The sequence below is a fragment of the Genypterus blacodes genome, unplaced genomic scaffold (genome assembly GCF_046128005.1).
Source record: "Genypterus blacodes isolate CSIRO-AG114 ecotype Tasmania unplaced genomic scaffold, CSIRO-AGI_Gbla_v1 ptg000090l_1, whole genome shotgun sequence".
NCBI lineage: Eukaryota > Metazoa > Chordata > Actinopteri > Ophidiiformes > Ophidiidae > Genypterus > Genypterus blacodes.
Window position 1 is genome coordinate 367,622 of NW_027466895.1, and position 24,881 is coordinate 392,502.

General features: G+C 48.4%; 1 protein-coding gene across 1 annotated transcript in view; it reads left to right on the forward strand.

Annotated features, from left to right (window-relative positions):
* LOC143007476 (fatty acyl-CoA reductase 1) overlaps positions 1-24,266 on the forward strand; it is a 30,393-nt gene extending 6,127 nt beyond the window's left edge. The window contains exons 2-12 of the mRNA XM_076158830.1: positions 6,185-6,448; positions 15,563-15,738; positions 17,614-17,793; positions 17,874-18,051; positions 19,135-19,179; positions 19,713-19,831; positions 19,925-19,992; positions 21,877-22,048; positions 22,146-22,275; positions 22,808-22,935; positions 23,152-24,266. Coding sequence (XP_076014945.1) covers positions 6,185-6,448; positions 15,563-15,738; positions 17,614-17,793; positions 17,874-18,051; positions 19,135-19,179; positions 19,713-19,831; positions 19,925-19,992; positions 21,877-22,048; positions 22,146-22,275; positions 22,808-22,935; positions 23,152-23,314 — 1,623 coding nt within the window. The 3' untranslated portion in view covers positions 23,315-24,266. The remainder of the gene's footprint in view (positions 1-6,184; positions 6,449-15,562; positions 15,739-17,613; positions 17,794-17,873; positions 18,052-19,134; positions 19,180-19,712; positions 19,832-19,924; positions 19,993-21,876; positions 22,049-22,145; positions 22,276-22,807; positions 22,936-23,151) is intronic.
* The last annotated feature ends 615 nt before the right edge of the window (positions 24,267-24,881 follow it).

The window sequence follows — 24,881 nt, forward strand, 5'->3', positions numbered from 1 at the left end:
GGTGTTTGCTCTTCAACGCAGCCGTCTGTGTTCTAACCTCTGCTTCAATCCGCCTACGAAAGGGGTCGATAGATGGGCGAGACGGCCGGGCAGCTCGCCGGTGACGCAACAGCTCCCCATCATTAATTATAGACCTCTGGCTGGTAGTAAAAACCAGGCAAACGTATCAAGTTTATGCGCGTAAAGTCGTATATAACGCCTCGTGTTGCATGTTGTAATCCATCTTTGCACCAGATACCTGATTGAATGAGTTGGTCACAGATGGAGATAGTTTCCATGATGCGGTGCTGGGTGCTGCTCAGAGACGCGTAGACGGCGTGTTAAGCGAGCTGCTGCCATTTTAACGCCTAAAGATTTGTGGACATAAGTGCCAAAAAAGGCTTCAATTATTCAGCAGTGCATCGCCTCGACTCCACACAATCTATATCCCCTCCTTCATCCTCCCTCATCCCTCTTTCCACATGAGGTAAAAGGAGCCCGGCGGGTAAGTGACAGGCCGGCCGTGACCCCCGCGGGAGGATGAGCAACATGTCCATCCAACATGGGATCTTGTGTCGTTTATATTAATATAAGTAGATAATAATGGGAGTAGGACATTTATTTTGCCCAATCATGAGTCTGACATTTCCAGCAAAGGATGCCGTCGTGGTCGAAGTCTTTTGGTTCCCGTGGTTTCAGTTTACCGACATGTCCTCACTGTTGCCCCATCTTCTGCTTTCGCTTCTCCAATGCGGCTGAGGGAGCGTCTTGAAAATGTTTGTGAAACCTTTAGTGATCCAGACGTGGAGACGGACATTAAAACATAGATTGGGGATTCCTGTGTGAGTATTATTGCACGGCCCTCTACATTCTGCTCTGTTATGCTTCTTGACAGCTTTCCAGGAAGCCTTGCAATACACACACAGCACTCACACACTCTGATATCTGATCAACAACTTGTATTTGTAGGTGCAACTTTGAGTTTGGTTCTTTTATTGAAACCGCTAGTAGAATTCATCCTAATGAAATTGGCCTTCAGCTGCATACACATAAAACTATGTGTGTGTGTGTTATGATAATGATAAAAGGCTTTGAAAGTGCTTTGCAGTAATAGAATTGAGATGCAGTAATTGTGTTAGTGTTTATTATTCGGGTTAGGATCATTGATCAGAATTTCATGCGTTTTATTATTTGTTTGGATTTCATTTCTCATTTTCATTTCTAATTGCATGTTTTGTTTGTTTTTAAATAATTGTCTCATCTTTTCCACATGGACTCATCAGCTCCCTTGTGCTTCCTCCACCCATAATGCTCACTAAGCCATTTTATAGCTTTTCCAGTTTTAATTCATTAATCTAATCATCTGATCAGATCATTACCCCACCCGCTCCTCTTCTTCCTCTTCATCCTTTGGCTAAAGAGAAACAGATAGTGGAAAGGTCATTTGCTTCCTGCAAAGACATTTTCACACAGGCGAGACACACACACACACACACACACACACACACACACACACAGAGTTGTGGACTTCCAGCGGTGCTCCAGGTTGGTCTCACACCAGCTGACGTTCTTCTTCTTGTGAGCAATGCTCCTTATTTGCAGATTCCCATCAGGGCCTGTGTGTGTGTGTGTCTGGCTTGTGTTAACGTGTGTTGATTGAGTGTTTGCCTCCATTAGTCTCTCCATTTTGCACCATTTTGAAGTTTTTGGTCGACTTTAAGTGTAGAATGTCTCAAGCTGGACAAAACATTTATTTTTCCACCATTTTTGCAGTAATTGGCTTCCAAAGTTGAGCGAGCTGTATCTCTTGAATGATTTGATCTACTTCAACCACACTCGATGGAGACGTATGCTCACTACTTGCACAAAATAATCAAACCTCATTCGGCCTGATGGTGGTGCTATGACAACCATTGTTACATTTTGACAAAAGCTTTGGCAGCAGAGACGGTAGAGTCAAATGTAAGTGCTCTCTTCTCTTCCATTTCACAGATTTCGTCCCTGTCCTCTTCCTGCTCTTTTCTTGCTCGTCTTTAGTCGGTGTGTAAAAGCTCTCAGCCAGCATGCAGCTGTGCTCTTCCTTGTGTCTCCAGCAGCCTTCAGCTGACCCACTAATGGGCGGTTTGTGTGAAAAGAACAAGGAAAAAGGCCGGAGGCTGCGAGAAGGGCTGCAGCGCTGCGGCGAACAACACGGTCCTCCTGGAGGGAAAAACGCTGAACAATCCTGAGTTCGAAGAAAAAGGGGGACAAATAATGAGAGCAGAGTGCAGCAGCAGCAGCAGCGGTTCCACTCCACTCTTGTCCCTCATGCGTTCCCGGCCTTTGTCCTCAGAAGGACCTCGAGTGACTTTGGGACACATCATGGTAGTTTGTCCAGATGGTTTTTGTTTCTGTCCTTGCAGGTCGAGTTCAACACTTGGAGGCCTCCAGAGTTCAATTTGTAGTCACATTGTGTTTCTTTATTCAGCCCAGTTGGTTGTCACGTTGTCACGTCCTTCACTTTGGAACTGGCTTTTAGTTTACACGATTGCAGCTTTCTTGCCTGTTGAAGTGAGTGAAAAGCACCAAGGAATCACACCAGGGTTCCAATCACTACTTTGACATTTAAGAGTCATAACGTCTTCATCATACAGTCTGAGCCTCATCATGCCTGTGTGTGTGTGTGTGTGTGTGTGTGTGTGTGTCTGTGTGCTCACAATTAACAGGGATGAATTGTGGCAAGTTAAGAGGGCTGGAGACGAAACAAAGACGTGAAGTGAACACCCGGGCGACCTTGGGGAGGCTGAGTTGGTGGAGCTGCAGCCAGGCGTGTTTTCCGTCTGTTTCCTGCCCCTGAGTTGTTTGTGTTTAACCTGAGGGGAATTTGTTCTCCTCCTCCTCCTCCTCCTCCTCATCCTCATGTCTGTAGCGTTTGGCCGCAGCTCAGCTGATTCACGTGTGCCAGAAATGGAGCCTCTGAAGCATTTCATCACTGCCAGTGATCACGAATGAAAGCGCAGACGCCGTCCTGCGTCCGTGTGGGTTAGCATCTGTGGCGTCCGCAGCAGAGAGCAGTGCCGGAGGTCGTGCGGTTGTGGATCGGGGGCTGTGCGTGTCCACTCCCAGTTACAGTAGCGTTTCCATTGTCGTGCATTAATCCTTAATGACTTTCACCCCCACTCCCCTCTCCCTGCTCTGCCCCACCCGTGTCCTCGCGTCCCCAGGGAATGTCTGTGTTCAGTCTGAATGTCGGGGGGTGGGGGGGGTCTCTCAGCGAAAGACCTTGGCCTTGACATTGATTGTGGCGGCCATGGATGCAGATTAGCAAAGCTGTTGATATTACCACATCTGAGCGATAAATCCAGCAAGCCGAAATGAAAATAATCCACATAGGAAATTGTTTGGTTGTCTGGGGGAGGTGGGGTGGGGAGGTACGTTTACACGCATGTTAAAAGTGTGATGATACTGCCAATGAGGCAATGCATCTGTGTTATGGTGTGCAAACTGTTAAGAGACTGAAAACAGCACAAATTGAAATATGCTCTCTGGGAGTCAATGATGCGGTGGTAAATTGATTTATTCATGCAGGAGAACGTGATTTTCCTCTACACACTAGTGGAAACGGTGGCTAATTCAAACACACACACAAACACACTTATTTCATGCTGTGTGTGCGTGGGTGTGCTTTCATACAGCATGCACACAGAGAGAGAGAGAGAGAGATCAGTGACATTGTTTTGTTTTCTGGGCCATGTTTGGCTCTGGAGGATTCCACCGGTGATGTACTGTGCAGGAGAACGACTGAAAGGAACTCGGGGAGATAAACTCGCCTGGTATACAAATCGCAGCTCCACTTTAAAGTGCTGATCCAGCGCTCCTCTTGGCTTATTGTTTTCGCCGCTGTGTGCCAAGTGCCAGCTAAAGCGAACACGGCTGAGTCACCGCTCTGAATTCGCTCCCTCTTTTCTGTTATTGTCTGGAGGAAACGAGGTCAAAGTCTGATACGATTTCACCGCTCGCTGTAACCTTCCAATAAACCTAAATATTTTACATCTCGTGTGGAGGATTTGATACAAAGCAGAGTCGTTACAGATAAGCTCAATCGCCCGTGTAAATGCTTTTACACGGGCGACACCAGCGTGACTCTAACGACCTCGCAGATCAGCGGTCGGTCGAGTCGTTTCTCGCTTTCCCTCATTTGAGTTTGTGTGCTGCAGATCGAGCAAACTGCCGCTTTTAACGCTTTATCTTCCTTTTGCAAATTCAACCGCTCGCTCGCTCGTTAGCTGCCCATGCCTGCACAAAAGTGTGTGTGACCAACCGCACCCACACACACCTACACACTCGCACAGTAATCTTTCAGCGTGCATACACTGTGTGACTACTATTGGCATTGGGATCTTCTGACTACCAAAGTCCAGTTGTGATTAAGTCTCTTTCTCCTTTCCTCCTCCCTCCTTTCCTCACGATGCCAGTAAAACACTCGCTCTTCTCTGTGACTGGCATATGCACACAGCAGCCTCCCTTCCCCCTCCCCACCCCTGCAGTGCCGCCCCGGCTGCCTGCTTGGGTGTGACTCATTGCCAGGGGATCGCGGCGTCCTTTCTGAGACCTTGGGAGAGACGATGTATAAGGTTGGGACTACAAAAAGCAGACGGACGTCCCGGATCGGACACATTATTCAAAGTTGTCCTCCATTGCGCTCAAACTGTTGCATATCATGTCCTAAAGCCCCATATTGAACATCAAACTGTTGCTTGTGGAGCTGTTGCTTGCAGACAGTAAATGGTAGTTAATGATCGACGTGGGTTCAGGCCAGAATGTCGGGTATTGAGCAGCGGCCGAGGCCTTTTAACGGCAGCAGCCACATTAGCCTCTGTCTCAGGCCTGTAGTCGGTGCTGGTCGGTCCATAGAAATCTGGGCGCCTGCCACCTGCTCTGAAGCGGCTGACGCAGCTCCTGAGTGACTGCGTCCAGGGCGTCCAAATAAAGCGGACGCAGTCAATTGCACTGCTGCCGCTCAGAGTAGAAATTGATCCAATTAAGTCTGCACAGGAGGAAGATGGAGTGGAGTGGAGGGAGGGGGGGGACATCCAGTAACATCCAAATTCATAGGCAGAGAGATGCAGAGGGTCAGACTGGGTCATGGGGAGCTGCTGCTGTGTAGGACGGTAACACCATCACAAACAGAAACCAGTGTTTTATTTACATTCCTTCACTAAAATGACCAGTTCATTCCTAATTCCACATCAGTCATTCATACAGGGGGAAATATTTCCACCATGGTTTCATTTTTTTCAATTGTCTGGCTGAGTTTGACCTTTCCCCACCCCCGGTCAACACGCTGAGTGAAGTTCTGCCTAAGTCCCTCTGCGCACGACGAAGAGCTTGTGTGTCACCAGAGAGATTATAATACACCCCCCCCCCATCCCCCGATGTAGCGGTGGGTAATATCGTGCGAGGTCTCTGAAACAAGGTTATTAAAGCGTTTGTAATCCTCTGGCTTTATCTCCGGGAACAGAACGGCAGAGTACAACGCTGTGATTTGGTCGTACACTCTGTGCGTCTGTGATTTGAGAAAGGCAGAGATAGAGGCCAGCGTGTCATTGTGCCCCACCGAGGGGGAATGTGTGTGTGTGTGTGTGTGCCGAAAACTCATGTTTGTTAATTTGCTCCATTGCTTTCTTTCTGTTTGATCCGCACACAAACGCGCACACACACACAATCTCCTACGAGCAGCACTGTGACGGGTGAGTCAGAATGTGCGATGAAGCTTTTGTTGAGGTCGGATTGATGAGTTTGATGAGGTCGGATGTGGCTAGGAACATTTCATTCCTCTCCTCCAGGGGAGCCTGGCTGTACCGATGATTCACGAAAAACAACGAGATGTCGCTTGTCCCTGAGTGCCGGATTAACGCTTGTGTAAATATTCAGGTGTTTTGTATTGGAGGCACTCTGAAGGTCGTAGCAGGAAGATAACATTAAGAGTTTGATTGGTGTCTGCAGTCAAAACGTAGACGTATGACTTACTACTTAATTGACTCGCCACAAAATCCACCTCAGACAAGCGTACAAGCTTTTTTTATTTTCAATATTTGAGGCTTCAGTTTTCAATTTATAACTTCAAATTGTGCATATTGAAGGTCAAGGGAAAGTTACGGAAGCTTCTGGAGCGCTACCTGACGCCTTATTGAACCTATCTGCTTTCTCCTTCCTCCCTCCACAGAAGCTGTCTGAAGGCCTGGACCCGGACGTGCCTGGAGAGCAGACGGCCGACGAGCAGACCAGGCCGAAGGCCGCCATGGCGACCGTCGCGGAATACTACGCCGGCAAGAACGTGCTGATCACGGGGGCCACGGGCTTCATGGGAAAGGTGCTGGTGGAGAAGCTGCTGAGGTCCTGCCCGGAGGTCAAGGCCCTCTACATCCTGGTCAGACCCAAGGCCGGCCAGTCCATGCAGCAGAGGGTCAGCGACATGATGAAGTGCAAGGTGAGACTGTCGTTATTTAACATCATCCAAATCGGGGTTGCGGTTGCACAGAAATCTAGATTAGATCTAGATTATGTGGTTGTAAATTATTGTTTTCTGGCATTTAAACTGACTAAAGTCACATTACCTACAAATAATGGTACTGCAGAGTTGATGTAATCGTACTCGCTGGCAAGTATTTATTGACCTTTGACACCTGCTCCTGGCGAGACTGTTTCCTGCAGCACTTTGTAGATCATTTTCCATCTGCGACATCATTCGGACCAGAGGCGGCTTGATCGTGTGGCGGGGTGAAGTTGGAGCAGAAGCGGCTTGTTGCTAGAGGCGACTGGCCACCGCAGAGTTCAATAGTTCATTGGGTGAGAATTAGAACGGGATGTTTTTGGGACAGTGAGGAGGTGAGGAGAGGACACGGGAGGAGAGGAGGAGGAGGAGGTGGGGGTTGGAATAAAGGAGGATGAGCAGAAGAGCTGTGAGAGGTAGAGGAACGGGGTTGGAGGGGGGAACTGTAAATCTGTGGCGTCAGCACTTTCGAGCAAAGCGGTAAACCATGACTCGACACAAACCTGTAAACGTGTCGGGCTTAATGAGAGCCAAAGGATTGACGCGGGACATGTCGACGCGCTCATAAGCAGCTGCTGCCTGCCTGTGGGCGCTGCTCTGTTTGGCCGCCGCTGGCCTCAAACTGTCATCGTGCCGGGAGAATCGCACTCGCACCGTGTTTCCTCTAATGGCGTCTATTTTTACCACAACAGTCGGTCCTGCATTAATGGTTTCGCTCTCTGCTCTGATGGCCGCTGAGCGAAATTTAGTCTCAATTAAGCCTTTTTGTTTCTCCCACTTAATCTGTCAAGGTGAACGCCGGGCCTCAGCCATTCCCAGAGTACGGAATACCGCCCCACGGTGTAATTAGCTGGTGCGGAGTGCCGGTTAAGAGCACCCTGTGATTTCGCCCTGGCAGAAACGGGAGCCGAGTGGGCGGCAGAGAGAGGAAACGACAGGATCGGAACAACTTCTCAAATCAATGTGCCGTCCCTCATAATCCATCATAATCAGCCTTTTGTTTACCTCCATTTTGCAAACTCAACCCTCGCTCGCTCATACAGGTTGTTTGCTCCTTCAAGTAGTGACGAGGCAATGAAAGGCAATGAATGTCAGTTTTGACAACTGACATTGTCAAAACTAGAGTGGGTGCCGTGGTTGCCAAGCGCAGGCTCGCTAATGTCGAGTCTGCAGTCAAAGGCGGCACAATTACATTTCCATGACGACCAATTGGTATTCACGCTCGTCCTCAGGTCGCTTCCATTTCGCTCAGAATCATAATGCATGAAGGCAAAGTGGTCTCGGCCTCTTTTCATATGCAGCGTCTCCACTCGTGCATCTCGCCAAGCCGGTATCGCTTAGACCACCTGTTGCTAGGTAACAACCAGCCCCTGCCGCCTGTCCCGTGGTGTTATTTGTTTGTATTTCTTGAAGGGATGTAATTGTTTTGCTGCCCCAAGACGGACGGGGACAAACGGAGAGAAGTCTCATCATCACCCCTTTGTTTAAATGTCGGTGTCGGCCCGGAGGAGATGCACCGAGGAAATGTTTAGACGCTGAAGGGAACGCCAGGCACTTGATACAAGTAGGCCTCTGGGTGCACGCTGTCCTGCGCTGGCTAAATGCTTCCCTGCCCACCAGCAGGACCCGGCAAACCCAGTACGGGCTTCATTCTCCACCTCTGACCGTGAGGCCTCTTCGTGCTGCACAAGGGATGGACTCAGATCCCGCTTAGACGTGGGAGGTGGAATGCTTTGGGTAGGAAGAGGTGAGGGGAGGGGAGGAGCGTTGTGGTATTTTGCCGAGCAGACAGGATCGTGTGGCCCCCCGCCACACGATCCTGTGTGGCGGTAATACTTTAGATGTCAGATGTCAGTAATACTTTAGAATGGCTATTGATCATACTTTAGAAGCTGTTGTACGCTTGCTGATTGGCCGGCCGGCCTGGAACCCAAATGACATTGTCGGACATATTTGTTGTTGCGCCCGTGCTGACTGTGGCAGAATCACCCAGACGTCTCAATGATTCAGGGGAGCCCCAAGCTCGACAGGAGCCTGCAGCCACGCCAGAGAAATAATATATATGTGTTATTTATTGTTTTGTCAGGGGGACATTGTTTGGCAGGGGCCCTGTATCACACTGATTAGATGCCTGCCGCCCAGCGTCTCCGCCGTCTCCTGTCACGACCTCCCCGTTAAATGCCGCCCACCCTCTTCGCTTCGTGTTACAAATGTGTCCGCCGTCGGCTGCCAATAGGCGAAGGCGGCCAAGTATTTGCTCAGTATTCGTTCAAACATGTCGCCTAATGAAGTGGAACGTCAGCCAGGCGTAGACGCTGCACGAGTCGAGGTGCCCTACTGCGCAGATGTTGTGTCCCTTCTATGGCGAATACGCCTCCACTTTGTCTGCCATTTTTCTTTCACACATGTTTGCGCCCCCCGGTCCCCCATCTGGAATAAACAGAGTGGATTTGTGTGACGCATGAAGTCGGATTAAAGGGGATGTCTGTTTTGCTGCTTTTTCTCTTCTTCACAAGGTTCCTCCATTACTTTAGAATTATAGTGATGAATTTGTCTCTCGCACGATCAAGATTTCCCATATTTGGGCCTCAACATACTTTCATTTCCCTGTGCGGCGTTCATGCAAAATATGTGCATTTCTTTGTCTCATTTGTGTGCGAGTGAAAGAGTAAAAAGTGTTCCTTCATCATCCCTCACCGGCAGGCTCAAAAACTTCCTTGAACTTCCACTTTCACTCAATGTAAACATCACAACAGACTTTTTCCAGCTGTCTGCTCTCACTCCATTTTGTACTGCCCCCTGTGGTTCATGCAGGTATTGCGCCACGTGTTTGCATAATATTCCTTCCATATTGACCTGGCATTGGCATGTTCGTCCTCACACACATTCTACACACAAGGATATAAACAGAAATAATACTTTACAGCTACATTTAAACCCGTGCCAATCTTCAACGCCTCGCTTCAAAGCTTTCATTCCAAACACGCTTCACACACCACAGCACCGCCGCAGATATAACTTGTTAACGTCACCGCTGATGTAACGGAAACACTGGCCCCACCTGTTTTTACGTGCAGACACACCGTCCCTCAGCTGAAAGCATCATGGCTTCCTTATTGAGACGGATGCCATCATTATCTGCGTCCGCCACTGCTGCATTGAGCAATGCCTGGTGTGTTCACAGACCTGAGGCATGTCCAGATTATTGATGTGGTTGAATTTTTTTCTTTTTTTTTGAGCCACTTACATGCACGATAATAGAAAGGTATATACTTTATTCATCCCATTGAGGAAATTCCACTATTGAATCAACAAAGTCTGAATAGTGTCCAGTGTGAGGAGCCTCAATTTTCCCTGTCTCTGCTTTTTAATCGTCTCTGCTAAACAAGCAGCAGAGATGGAAACCTGAGATGGGAAATGGAGCAGAGCTGTGCTCCTGTCGATATCATCCATGTGCGTCGACAGGACACTTGTGTGTATGTGTTCCGCTACAGCATTAACACCACCCCTCCCCTCCCCCGCCCCCGTCTTGTGGTTTTCAGTCTTTCGCTCATTATCACACTCTGATCTACCATGACTACATTGTTGTATTGATTTCCTCTTGTTAGCTTCCACGAGGTGATCTTTGCAACAATATAAGTATTCAGGATTTTATTGATTCTTGGCTCCAACAGGCGGTGCAGCGTTTCCACTTGTGGAGCCGATCGGGTTCCTTCCTGCATTGTTGATGCAAAACTGGGCTCATCTGAAGCAAGTTAGGGAAATGTATTTTATATGGGCCAGTTTTTGCTATTTTGTGGACATTTTAAAAGCAGTAGTGGACATATGTTGGCTTTACTCTAATTGGACTCCAGCTGGGTGAAATTCTGCCTCATAATCCACCACCTACCGTTTTTTTTATTCCATTGAACTGAAAGATCAGATACATACTGGAGTATTTGATTTCATATCAAATAAAATCATTTTCAATCAATTTAGGATTCCTTCATTAAAAGTTACATTGCAGTTATGTTTTTGCATACCGAGTTGTTTGAAGTTTTTATGGGCAGCACTGTGGCATATCAGGCCGATTTGGTCCCGGTTCCTCCCTACATGAAACTTAAAGGTGCTCATCAGTCTGACTCAGCATGGGGGGCCTGGGGCTTTGTGATGAGGGCTTGTCGTCGCCCGCCTGGTACAGTGGCACAGATCTGCAGTTGGTTGGCAAGCAGGCAGAGAGGCGACTAATAGACCTACAACTCCTCCCCGGAGAGAGGAGCAAGGGGGGAACTAATGCTTCTTCGTGTAATTAGGCCACAAATTAACTCCAGTTTATGAAGCAAATTAGCACATTAAACTTTGCCGGCGAAGTCATTACGGCACAGCAGATCCGTGCGCAGTGAAAACTCTGTGGAGGCACCGGGCGGAATTAGCAGGAAAGTCCCCAAAGAACGGCCCATGAAGCCATTTCTACACACCCATATACCGCCATAACATCTGTGGAGACACCACCGCACAGATCTGAGGGGAGTTTTAGCATGAGTGAAGATTGTTGCATGTTGATGATGATGATCTACTCTTCTATTTGACCAATTTGCTGTTGGAACTGGGTATAAACCTGAGGAACCTGCGTGAAGAAACGTAAGCCTACATCATGAACGGATGGGTAACGGCCCCATCGTGCTTGTATTATTTGGCCTATTTCAGATGCATCCATTCAGATCCATCTGATCATGTATGAATAGTTCTGAAGGTTGCGTCGAGGCTGCGGGGGCTCCGGCGCCAGGACGGATGAGAAGCGGTTCTCGATGTTGGAGCAGATTGTGCTCGTCCGGATTACACCGGCCCTGCGGCAGCTTTCACTCCAGACAAACGGTGAAGCCAGGCAGATAGCGAAGCACGTCGTATACTTCTGTCAGCAGCAGCAGCATCTCCCCCGGGTGTTGCTTTGGAGTCGGTTTCTTGTTAAGGCGACGGTAGATGCACACACATGCTGGTGGGTGGACGACAAGTCGTTTATATCCCAGTGAAACCTGTTTGTCTGATGGTTGCAGCATTAGCGGAGCAGCTTTCATCTCGGCCCCTGAATTCCTCTCTGAAGCAGAAACCTCCTAGAAAGTCCAATTATCTCTTTGTCCTGTGGTCAAAGAAGCAAATTGCTGATTTCACGCACAGAAGACGCGCCCACGGCCACAGCCAATCGAATTCAACCACTTCCTATATGCATGAGGTGTCGCATAATTCACTGTGTACAACATTACATTTGGTTACATCTAAGTACAGTTGCTTCCTTTTTTAATTTACTGATATTCTTGCCGCTGTAAATCACCTTTTGGAACTTGGCTCGTTGTCGATAATGGAAATCAGAAGCGGGCACACAGAATGACAGGATGAATTAGTCCAGGTAGAGCTTTGACTGTGAAGGTGCGTTCAGGTGCAGTTTGGGCCGATTAAAATCAGTTTTTAAGCCACTGGGAGGTGAGGCGAGCGAAGAGACGGGAGAGAGAAGAGGACTGGAGATGAATCCTGGCATCTTTCCCTTCTGTGCACCATCCCGTAGGACTCCTGGCTCGGGCTTGGCTGGTACTCCGTTCAGCAGATTGGGGGTCGAAAGAAACATCTGATTTGTATCTGAGACGTCTGTTTAGTGCCTCGGGCCGATGTAATATCCTCAACAAAGCTTTTTTTTTTTACCTCTCTCGGCAGTGATCTTGCTTACATGCTATTATTCGACTAATTTGGAGGGAGCATGTCAGGAAATGGAGGTCAGCACTGAGGGTGCAGCAGTTAATCGCCTCCTGCCTGACACACTTTGGCAGACCTTACCTAGTAACTGTAAATGTTCCGGACCCTCGTTGTCCCCGTCCCCGGTTGGCCTGCGCCGGCTCGCTCAGCACGCAAAGGACCAATGGGAGGAGGACATTTGTGGACAATGGGTTTTGTGTCTCATACTACACGGAGTCTCTGTGTATTACTTATGATTAATGCACCTCGTGTTTGTGCTGATTGGTCACAATACTGAACATTCACATTGTCAGCTCTCAGAGGCGTTCTGCTATACCTGCTCCATACTGTGCCTCATCTGTTAGAGTTGTCCTCCCCGATGAGACGGGTGGACGTATCGTAGGTCCTATCACTTTGTGGGACAATGGCAAAAGAAGAACAAGACAACAAGCTCTTTGTTGCCTTTTCGCCCACAGATTATCACACTTTCGAGAACGCGGTTCCATGTAAAAGGGCAGTTAGTGAGAGGAGCAGCTGTTTAAATGGCGTCTCGGGTTGCACGGTTGAAAGGAAAATGCCATTAGCGTTGGGTTTCTGTGAAAGTCCACAGAAGCGCTGCTCCAAGCTCTCCGGGTGGGAGATTTATGGCCCAGAGGGTCTTTACAGTGACAGTGTCTAGCACGGACGGAGGACAACTGGTGACCACCTGGACAAACCCAGTGTGTCACTCGGCAGAAGTGATACATGAATATTTCAACTTGCAAGGACAAACTCTCACAGTGAAGATCCTTCAATGTGGACGCAGAAGGATTCTAATGGTCTGTGTCTCTGTCTCAGCTGGAGCGATGGTGTGTTTGTCCTCACTGAAGGAGAGAGCACAGACCAACCAGTCTGCCATTGTCTTCCTGAACAAGGCGGTTTGGTCCCTGATGCCCGTGGGTCTGAGAGGCTAGAGGCACCGGCTGGCACAAGACCACTGAATGCCGTTCCCTTATGTGGCGGACAAAGACGTCTCTGATGCCCACGCCCTCGTCCTCACTCACCCCCCTGAACCCAAAGCACTCCGTCGCTCCTGCCCACCGGCTTCTTGTCGGTGCGGGGAGCTGTGGTTGCAGTGGCTCTTCCACAAAAGGAGTGAGTGAGTGAGGGTGTGTGTTTGTTTGTGTGTGTGTGCACGCAGTAGATGATAGCATTGTGCGTAGTGGATGAAAGGTGTTCCTCTGTGTATCGGAAAGAATGCTGTGACCTAGCAGCTGATAAGACTGAAGTGGCAGCAGTGAACCGGCAAGCAACTCATTCGCTGTCGCTCTCTCTCGGTGTCTGTCTCTGTCTCTCTCTCTCCCTCCCCTGATTGTAAATGCCCAAACTCAAGCCAGTTCCACTTTAATTGAGATGATTAGATTCAAGATTCAAGATGTTTATTGTCATATACACAGCAGATAAACACAGTTTACAGTGTGTAATGAAATTCTTACTTTGTTTTGGACTTCCCTGTCATAACCATAAACCTTATGTGACCACCTTGCGCAACTTTACAATCACTGGCCCTAATGCAGCGTTACTGTCGCTCTTTATGCCGCCTGTAACGCCAGGTAGCTTCAGTGTTTTGTTTCCATGGGAGCTGTGAATCTACAGAATGCACTGCACTGCAGGAAGTGTTGATGCACATCCATATGAAATCAGGAATCTGATAAAAATCCTTCCACTGATTGTTTCAAAGCGATTGATCCCTCATCCCTTCTTCATGAATGACAGTCAGTACATTTACATGCACTTTTTATCATGTAGCAATTAGTACAATAAATCACCTTATTCTTTCACCTTCATGCGATTGGCACAAATTTGAGGATTCTCACTCCGAGTGACGACGAATGATGTGACTGTATGTCACCTGTTCTGGCCTGTAATCTGAACACTCGCATCACAGCGATTACGCAACATGTCATGTTTACTGCAACAGTGGACTCCCCAGTTAGAGTTTGGTTTTGGGGTTAAGTCTATTTTTGTTGCCCCGGTTACACACCCTGGAGAGGAAGTCAAACTGAGGTCGCCATCAACCGTTCCATGAGTCATGCGGAAAGAAACTTGAGTGTTTGAGTAAAGCAGTGACTTTGGCCTTTTCTCTTCTCAAAGCTGCATGCGACCCCCCAACCCCACACACACGCACACACACACACCCCTGGGCCTCCGTCGCCCTCTCGTATTCTGTAGGTCTACACCAGCTGTTGGCTCAGAGCAGATGGGAGGGGAAACGCATGCCAAACACTCAGGCGTTACATAAGGATGATGCCGCTGTCATGCAGAAACATCACACAGCATCTCTGTGGGCTGCATTCTCCGCCCGTTACCCGCCGCACCCCCCACCCCGCGATCGCCGCGTACGTCAGGAATCCTGTCTGATGTGGGGAACGCCAGGAATCAGTTCCACGAAAGGAACCTTAGTGCGGGAATGTCAACTGTTCACTCAACATCTGTCCTCTCAAGCTAGTGCTCTGCTTTTTTAGGCCAATACACACACACATACATACATACACACACACAAGGCACACAGTGACATGCCCGTCCTTCATATTCACCCTCTGTTTCTCTGTCCTCCTCTGTTCTTTAGTGCTGTACACAATGTGACATTTGGAACAAATAAGGGAAGAAAGGCTGAAAGTAACAGGAGGAAATTCTTACAAAAAATGCATATAGTCATGTATTTATCTTAAACAAAGTAATGCGACACAGGACGTTATAGTTTGTGTTCCATACATACACACACACTGAATAAGATCAAAATCGTTCCTCTGCACAGATGACTGAGGCCCAGTGTGTGAACAATGGGGAGTGTGTTCCCTCAGTGAGGCGACGCGTTATCTGGGCAGAGACGCTGTGTGTGTGTGTGTGTGTGTGTGTGTGTGTGTGTGTGTGTGTGTGTGTGTGTGTGTGTGTGTGTGTGTGTGTGTGTGTGTGTGTGTGTGTGTGTGTGTGTGTGTGTGTGTGTGTGTGTGTGTGTGTGTGTGTGTGTGTGTGTGTGTGTGTGTGTGTGTGTGTGTGTTGCTGCTGAAGTAGCCGTAGTATGAAAATGCAAATATTGAACTTGGTGACCTCACAAAGAGCCAACAATCCACAAACTGCCCTCATGAAGACTTTGATTGATCCCCTGTGGGTCATATTTACCCCATCGTGCAGTTGTGGGGTCAATAATCAGTCTTTTGGTCTTCTCTCTCTGCTCACTTCTAACCCAGCAAATGAGGGACGTCCTCCTTCAACTTTGGTTCAACTGTCAGAATCTAAAATGGCCAATCCTCTGATGGATCGTTTGTTGTTTGGTGTGTAACCCCATGTCTCTGTCTCTCTCTCCAGCTGTTTGACCGCGTGCGGGAGGAAGACCCGGACTTCCACCAGAAGATCGTCCCCATCAGCAGCGAGCTGACGCAGCCCGGCCTGGCAATCAGCACTGAGGACGCCGAGAAGCTCGCCGCCTGCATCGACATCGTATTTCACTGCGCCGCCACCATCCGCTTCGATGAACCGCTCAAGTGAGGGTCGCTTGCACATTGCTCACCCACGTAAACAACACACGCACACGTCGCTCCACTCCGAGTCGCCGCTTTACTTCCACCACGGAGGTCAACGTGAGGGTCATCGTATTTTCATCGTAAAAGTTTTTTGCACTTCAGCCGTTATCTCTTCGCCTCAATTTTGAATATGAAGTGGCTGAGAATGTGTGTGAAGTTAATCATTAACGCAGGCTGAGTTCTCCTCTGTGTTCCATTAAAGTGTGACAGTAAATCATCGTCATGCGTCAGACAAGAATCAGAAGCACAGAAAATGATGTCATAAATGAGTTTAGAGCATAAAAGGAAATATTTGTTATTTCCTGACGTGTTTTCAATGACTTAGTCTTGATGTAAGTCTGGCTTTGATCCCCTCTGTGTGTGTGTCTGTCTGACATGGATGAGCTCTGTGGTAGATTGCTCATGTCTGCCGTCTTGGTGGCGTCACAGCTGGGTGTCCTGATGACTTGGAGGCGGTACATGGAGCTGTCACTCAGCTTCAAGCCGTTAAGATGCACAGCATGCCACTCTGTATCGATCAGTTTCCATCTCTCACCATCTGCGCACAATCTCTATTGCTCTGCCATTCTCTCACTCTGTTGCTCTCTTTCTCTCTCTCCCTCCACTTAGGTCTCTCTCTCTCTCCTGCTCTCTCACTCTCTCGCCCCCTCCCTCCCCTGTGGCTTTTGGCTGGATTTCCTATCCATTTCTCTTCTTTTCCTTTTTTTCCCCCTCAGAGTGCTCTTGACCTTTTTTCTCTCCACCCGTCTTCATCTTGTTCTCTTGGTCCTTGCTCTCCTCCTCCTCGTGGCACTCGCTCACTCCTGAGTTGTTGCTCTGTGGCAGCCAGCAGCTTTGTAAGCGGTCACACTCCATAAATCACACCACAGTATCTTGCTGTAAGACTGGATCCAGGACTCTTCGCAGCACGCAGGCCGTCTTGTCCTTCCTCCTCCTCCTCCTCCTAGCTGTGAGGATCACAGGTGATAACGCCACGCCCATCACGAGCATCTACATCCTGACACCAAAAACAGTTGGGTGATGAGTCAGAGGCAGGAAGGGGCAGTGTGTCCTCTTGGCTCATCGCCCTGCATTTAGGTCCAGACGGTGGTAGGGATGTGACACACACACACACACACACACACCCGCCCTCCACCTCCATGTGGCTGTCACGTCTTTGCTCCCTTCACGCTGCCGCTAACAAGCCGGCACTGCCCGCCCACATCTGAGTCACCCTGATGGACCGAGCGCCCACCGCACACTGACACACACACACACACACACCTTGCAAACGCACAGGCACCACCCACGCAGTGCTGGAGAGGCACTCATAAGTTTCTGGTTGAAGCGGCATCAATCTATCTTAGCGCACCCTTGGCAAAACGGAATCTATGCCGCTCCACTGCAGCAGCAGGGCCGTCACACATCTCAGCCAAGTGCGACGGGTTCACCAAGTGATGGACGGCGTCCGCGACGGGCCAGAGGACACTTGAGGGGCACGTGGCGCCGGCGGAGTGTTTGCTGATGGATGACGGGCTGTGTAAGCTTGGAGATGGTGTGGAAATATTGATGAGACGAATACATTAAGAGCACGAACCAGCTGGGTTTCCATTATACTGCCATCTTATCTTCTCTCTGTCTCTGTGGTCGCTGTCGTCGTCTCATGTCTCTCACCCATTCATGAACTAGCCTGCAGATCCTCGTTTGAACAGCAGTCAACAAAAAACAAACATAATCACATGTTAATGCTTAAACAGTGATATTTGCACTCTCACACTTCCATCACACACACACACACACACCCTGTCCTCACACACACTGTAATTAACAAGGCCTCTCTCCCTCTGCTTCTGTCAGACACGCCCTGCAGCTGAACGTGATTGCGACGCAGCAGCTCCTCGGCCTGGCCCAGCGCATGCATCACCTCCAGGCCTTCATCCACATCTCCACTGCCTATGCAAACTGCAACCGCAAGCACATCGACGAGGTCATCTACCCGCCGCCCGTAGAACCCCGGAAGCTCATCGAGTCTCTGGAGTGAGTGGAGTGGAAGCAACTGAGTTTGATTCAGGCCAAATAATTTGTGCAGCTAAAATACTTTCCTTCCTCGACCTCAGGTGGATGGAGGACGGCATCGTGCGCGACATCACGCCGCGACTCATCGGCGACAGGCCCAACACCTACACATACACCAAAGCCTTGGCTGAGTACGTGGTGCAGCAGGAGCAAGGCAAGCTCAACGTGGGCATCATCAGACCCTCCATAGTGGGAGCCAGCTGGAAGGAGCCGTTCCCTGTAAGCCTCCGACGCATCTTCATCCATCATCAGAATGCTTGATACCCGATTGATTTTGTCCGTCAATAAGTAGTTTCAGCTCTAAAATGATGCACTGCTGCCTGAGTTTAAAGGTTAATCAACGTGACGGGTGCTCACAATTGGCTCCAAACCTGTTCTGTTGCAACCCCAGGGTCATTAAGTCGGTGTTGTGACGGTAAAATTCAATATTGATCAGTGTGATCATGTGCGTTTCACCACCGTGTGGGTTTCATCACGACTGACTCAGGATAACAGCAAATCGGTTAAAGTCCACAACCCTGTGAACCTGTGGGAGTCCCCCTGAGCCAAACCGCTGTCGGGGTGGTGATGGGTCTCGGTCATGGTGGTCACGAGGGCAGAGAGGAACAGGAATGATGTGCGTTTACAGGAGATTTCGAATTTACATCACACTTTTCATCAACTGTCTGTAAACCCAACATATCCTCTCCTTTCTCACCTTTAATGTGGGATGAAGAGAATAAAAGCTCCAACTCAAAGGTATTTTCCATTATCCATCTATGGAGCCATCTATCCTTTTCAGTATCATGTTATTCACATCATAAACAAATCTATTTATTATATTTAGTTATTTGGTGGAATCAAAAGTTCCTTATTTAGGTTATAGGAAGTGAAAAAAGTGGCAAAGTTTGGCATTTTTGCTTTCCAAATGATGACGACAAATTATTTAAATAGTTGTAAGTGAATGTTGAATATCTCCAAAATGCTACAGACGTCAGCGACCTCTTTCAGATGTAATCCACCTGAAAATCACAACATATAGAAGCAGGGAACGGCACAGTGAGGATGAGGAGCACTGCAGGGTATTATTAGAGCCGGACAGCCTGCAGTCTATAACCAGTGGCTTCATCCATTTTTAATGCAGCCTAATTGAAGTCGACAATCACTGCTGCCCACCTTCCCCCATTTAACCACCATAGGAGAAGTACGGCTGCTGTCCCGATCCATTACCTGATGTCCGTTCAGCGTTATGGCAGGAAACAGAGCTCCTTGAAGAGCTCTCAGTGCTAACACACTCTCCCCGCTCTGCTCTCACACCTTCAGGGTTGGATCGACAACTTCAACGGACCGAGCGGAGTCTTCATCGCCGTGAGTAACATGATTTCAGCATTTGGTTGCTTTTAAACCGCCTGAGCTGAGGTAGTTTCAGTGCTTTCAGTGTGTGTGTGTTTTGGCCAGATAAATCGAAATTCCAAGGTTCCATATTGATTACTGTGGGTGGGGGGGAACGAAAGGCTGCATTATATGTGATGCTGACTGCCAGAATGAGCTTTGCTGACGCTGTTAAAGAAGTAGTTTTCCCTCTGGGCTCCAGTGGCTCACACTCCTCTTTGTTCTGCTCTTCCTTCCCCTGGATGTTTGCTCCTACGTTAATATGTTTGTGGCTAGAGGCCGTTTACCTCACATCACATCCATAAGTGAAAAGGTGACGCGGAGCAAGCGAGCTAAACTGCAGACGTCACAGATTAGTGGAAGCTAGTCGCATGTTATCTTCAGAAATGAGGTTCAGCAGATATGTGGGCGGGGGCATATTCCAAGTATTAGTCGATTCAGAATAGTATGTAGCTCTTGCAAATTGTTGAGGCCATCTGTGGTCCTAATCCCATCTCGTCCTGTGTCAGGCTGGTAAAGGAATCCTGCGCACCATGCGGGCCAACAACGACGCCGTGGCTGACCTGATCCCCGTGGACGTGGTCATCAACCTCACCCTGGCTGCTGGCTGGTACACCGCAGTCCACAGGTTAGTGCCACTGCCCGAGTTTGCATAGGTTAGGATAATGGCATCCCTGTGCCACTAGTTGACGGTGACCCTGCTCTCCTATGCTCCTTGCAGGCCTAAAACCGCACTGGTCTACAACTGCACGACCGGCGGCATCAACCCGTTCCACTGGGGGGAGATCGGTAGGTAGCAGAAGCTGTGTGGCCACTTCAGAGAGCCCCACTGGGAGTTGATGCTCCTGTGATGTAGTCGAGACTTGCTGTCGTGGCTCTTGTGGCACGTTTCTGCCACCTGGTGGCAAAAGGCAGAAGATGACACTAAAAAGCTATGTTAATTGAAAATATATAAATTGATATGCAAGTGTGAATTCATTTCAGTCAATCGATATGTTAAGTTTCCCAAAGCGATGACTTCAAACTGTTTTATCTTGATGAAATGCGAACTTTCAATTAGTTCAAATTGGACAAGCAGACACCAAAAGCCATTTGTGGATGTTTTTTAGACTGATGTTTGGTATGGACTGCCAGTACAAACAATAATTAACTTCAGAAATGAAAGCGTGTGTAAACAAGCCGTATGGGCGTGGTGAGCGGTCTGAGGGTTAAAGCTCTTTCTGAGTGGTGACTGGCGTCTCTGGTGATCCTGAGTGTCCCGCACCGGCTGATGTGAAGGTCCTGCAGGGGACGTAAGTGTCCTGTGTCCTGGCGGTGCACTCGCACCAATTTGGCATTATGCCAGCTAGTGACGCTGGCATAATGCCATAATGCTCGCACTCTGGATGCCCTCAATGACTCTGTAAATGGCATAACGAGAGTGAAAAGTGCGGCGCGCTAATGATGTGAGATGCACTCTGTGTGTCCTTCATGTCTGGAATCAGACTGCTGTTCTGTGAGTAAACATCAGGTGTTGTGTAATGGCAGTATGAGGCAGGTCTGCTCCTTGAGAACTGCATGCAGAGCAGCTCACTCATTTTACAATGGAATCATTTAGGTCTGTTACTCTAATTAAGCATACTTGGATTTCTGTCATTGTCTATCACATCAAGCTACATACGTGACCTTTGAAAAAAGATGCTTTGTTGACTTAATGGCAGCAAAATTTGAAGTTTTGAGGTGCATGTAAACACACTGAGCAGTTTATCCTGCCAGCTTATTTCTTTTCCGATGAGCAAATATTTCCCCTTCCCTTGGGAAGTTGCTGCTGCAGGATGTGGCTTGTGGAGGATTACGTCTTGCCACTAGAAATCAGTGTTATGAAAGAGTTATTGTGCACGATGATGTCAGTGTTCCTCATAATAGCAGAGAATGAAGCAGATCTGTAACAAAAGGATCAGCGGAGACTTCCGTAACAATAGATTCTCTGTCTGGGTCGCTGATGAAACGAGCATCCGGTACACTAATTGGGCCTCCAGCTGCCTCTTTGCTTGCGTCTCTAGCAAAGCATTGTGGGTACAGCGAGTGGAGGCCGCCGGTGGGTCGTCTGTGTCGTAGCTGAAGGTTGGCTCCACAATCCTCAACCAGGCCACAGCTGGCTGTCACCTTGGATCTGGTCAGCTTGGCTCTGGCAAAAAAAACGAATGACCCTGCATATCTGTTGCCATGGAAACATGCAGTGCAGGCCCGGATTGCGTGCTGTGTGTGATGTAATGTCTGCGGTCATGTGACTCTGTTCTGTCTGTGGATGGCTGATGCCAGATGCTGTAAGAAGGGGGAGGAGGGGCAGGATGCGCTGACGATCCAACGCAGATTCCAGATGTGATCGTTTTGTACTAACGCGCCTCTGCATCCGTTTCACTGTGTGTGTGTGTGTGTGTGTGTGTGTGTGTGTGTGTGTGTGTGTGTGTGTGTGTGTGTGTGTGTGTGTGTGTGTGTGTGTGTGTGTGTGTGTGTGTGTGTGTGTGTGTGTGTGTGTGTGTGTGTGTGTGTGTGTGTGTGTGTGTGTTTCTGTTCAGATGCTATATAAGTTATGCTTCGAGTCGTGTGAAAAGCTATTTCATCATTTCCTTATTTTTCTTTTTCAAAACCACTGTAGTCTGTAGTCTAATCCTTACCCACAACCCTTTGCAGAGCACCATGTGATGTCGTCCTTCAAAAGGAACCCCCTGGACCAGGCCTTCCGCAGACCCAATGCAAACATCACCTCCAACTACCTGATCAACCAGTACTGGATCCTGGTCAGCCACAAGTTCCCGGCCCTCATCTACGACGTCTTCCTGCGTCTGTGCGGGCAGAAGCCACAGTAAGACCACGTTGGCCGTCTGAGAAGGTCAAAGCCGCTGTGCTCGGTGTTCCAGCGTGTCATCTGTGACCTCTGACCTCTTTCTCTCTGGCTTTAGGATGATGCGGATCTTCAATCGCCTGCACAAGGCCATCAGCCTGCTGGAGTACTTCAGCAGCCAGGACTGGGAGTGGAACTCTGAGAATATGAGCATGCTGATGAGCCAGCTGAGCCCCGAGGACAGGAAGGTACCAACACACATTTACAACTTTACATCATGTGACCGTATGACATCCTGTTATACAGAACAGTACAAATTCATTTGCAATCAAGCAACTCTGTATCCTTTACATAAAATAACAAAGCAGTGTTATGATCTCAGCAACTCTGTGTTTATACTTGTGTCTGTACATGTGTTTGTACATGTGTGACTTGTGTTTGTACATGTGTCGGTCGTTTTGAGAAGCACTCAAGCATACAGAAGTCAGTGTACAAATTTACCATATGGCATTATGTATACCACCTTCCAATGAGTACTTCGACGTGTGTGTGTGTGTGTGAAACGAGAGCAACCAGACTGAGGAAGTGGATCAGCAGAATAATGATTGAATACTAACTGCTTTAGCGATGAATTCAAGCTAACCGTCTCAAACCCTTCACGGTCAAACAGTTTGTTTGAAGGAAACAGTTTACTGCTTTGCCTTTTCTGCCATCTGGAGTTGAAAAGTGGAACTTCACACATTCTTTAAAGCGAATTGACAACGTGTCTCTGCCTTACAGACATTTAACTTTGACGTTCGCCAGCTGAACTGGCCCGAGTACATCGAGAACTACTGCATCGGCACCAAGAAGTACGTCCTGAACGAGGACATGTCCGACATTCCTGCTGCCAGACAGCACCTGAGAAAGTGAGTATCCAAAGGAAACCATGAAATAAACGCACGAATGCGTGAAGGTGTTTAGTTTTGTGCACATGTTGTGCTTCACCGAGGTGTAATTTGTTTTAATTAGTTGTAGAAACTTGCAGTTATCTGATGTACCACAAGAGAACGCCTCAAGTACTACTGGCGATGCAACTTTATCAATTCTATAATGTTTGACTCATCCTCGCTCTTCTTCCCCAGGCTGAGGAACATCCGCTACACCTTCAACACAGTGCTGGTGGTCTTCATCTGGAGAGTCTTCATCGCTCGCTCCCAGATGGCCCGAAACATCTGGTACTTCGTGGTCAGCCTCTGCTTCAAGTTCCTCTCCTACTTCCGCGCGTCTAGCACCTTGACCAACTGAGTCGTCTTCCACTGAGGAAGATGACGACCACCCAGTCCTCCCCCCCTGTCCCTCAGCCGCCACAGCAGGACTCTGACTGTCCACGAAGTACCGAGGACGAGCGGAAGAAGGGGGGGATGAGGTCGACTAGCCATGAATTGCGTTTGTTTGTTTGTTCGTTGGGTCTGTCATCACTGTTCATTTGTTCACACACCTCCGTCCACAGTGTTTCTGCCGTTTCCTCTCTAAGTGGCCACTTATATATGCAACAAACACGCCTCCAGTGCGACTTCCATCTTCCATCCCACCGTTTCCATTCTCCTGACTCCGCGTACAAGCCTTGTGATTATTTTGTTCTTTCGTCATACTTGAAACATAGACGATTTCTACCAGAGGTTGTGTTTTTTATCCGGGTCCATTCTGTGTCGTCTTCACGCACCTACTGCCGCTTCAACATCCACATCTGTGTCGGGTCCATCAACCGATGGCCCCTAAAACGGTTTTCCGACTAAATTCCGATTGCTCGAGAGCGATTTCCCTAAACGTACAGATCTGCCTGTCACTGTCACTTTATCGCACACAACGTCCGTACGTCTCTGAACATGACGCTCGTTTGTTTGAACGCTCATCCACTTTTTGCCTGTTTGTACAGCAGTTTGTACTGAAACTAAGTTTACTACTTTTACATCTTTATAAATACTTGCGTCAAAGGCTAGTCTGATACACGTGGTAGACCTTGGCAGTGTATTATATATAAATACAGAGAATACATCCGTTTGGAAGATCTGTAAATAGTTGAAGTTAAATATTATTCTTATAGATTACCAAAAAATGGAAATTGTATTTGACTGTTGGTTTTGCGTCGTGAGTGTCTGCAGCACAGAGCTTCCCACAGAATCTACCAAAAGTGTTACAAGTCTGATTTTTATTCAACCAAGAAGAAAGACATCTGTACAGTATTGTATTAAGTCGCCTTTACCGGAGCAAAAAAGGGACAAAATTGATTTGTTTATGCAAAAAGACCATATCTGTGGTGTAACCCTGGGAACCACATCCTCTGAATTTGCAGGGGAACCCGGCAGAGCCAAAATGTCTGCAGTCACTAACCTGTAGGATGTTTGGTCAGACTTGTCGCGGGGGCTTTTCGTCGCGGTGTCCTCGTTCAGCAGAGGGGTTTTTTTGCTCGTGTGTGTGTGTGTGTGTGTGTGTGTGTGTGTGTGTGTGTGTGTGTGTGTGTGTGTGTGTGTGTGTGTGTGTGTGTGTGTGTGTGTGTGTGTGTGTGTGTGTGTGTGCCTGTGTGTGTGTGTGTGTGTGTGTGTGCCTGTGTGTGTGTGCCTGTGTGTGTGTGTGTGTGTGTGTGTGTGTGCCTGTGTGCCTGTGTGTGTGTCCGTGCAACGCTGCAGTGCACTGTGGGTAAAGCCCAGGCCCGGAGCCGCCGTCCTGTCTCTAATGAACACGTTTAACAATAATGTCATCTTCCTCTTTCTCGTGTCATTTAGCGAAATGTGTTGACCACCTTTGATTCCCTGCTCTGGAAACACTTCATTCAAGTCTGCTTGGCAAAAATAAAATAAAACTCTGAAGAGAA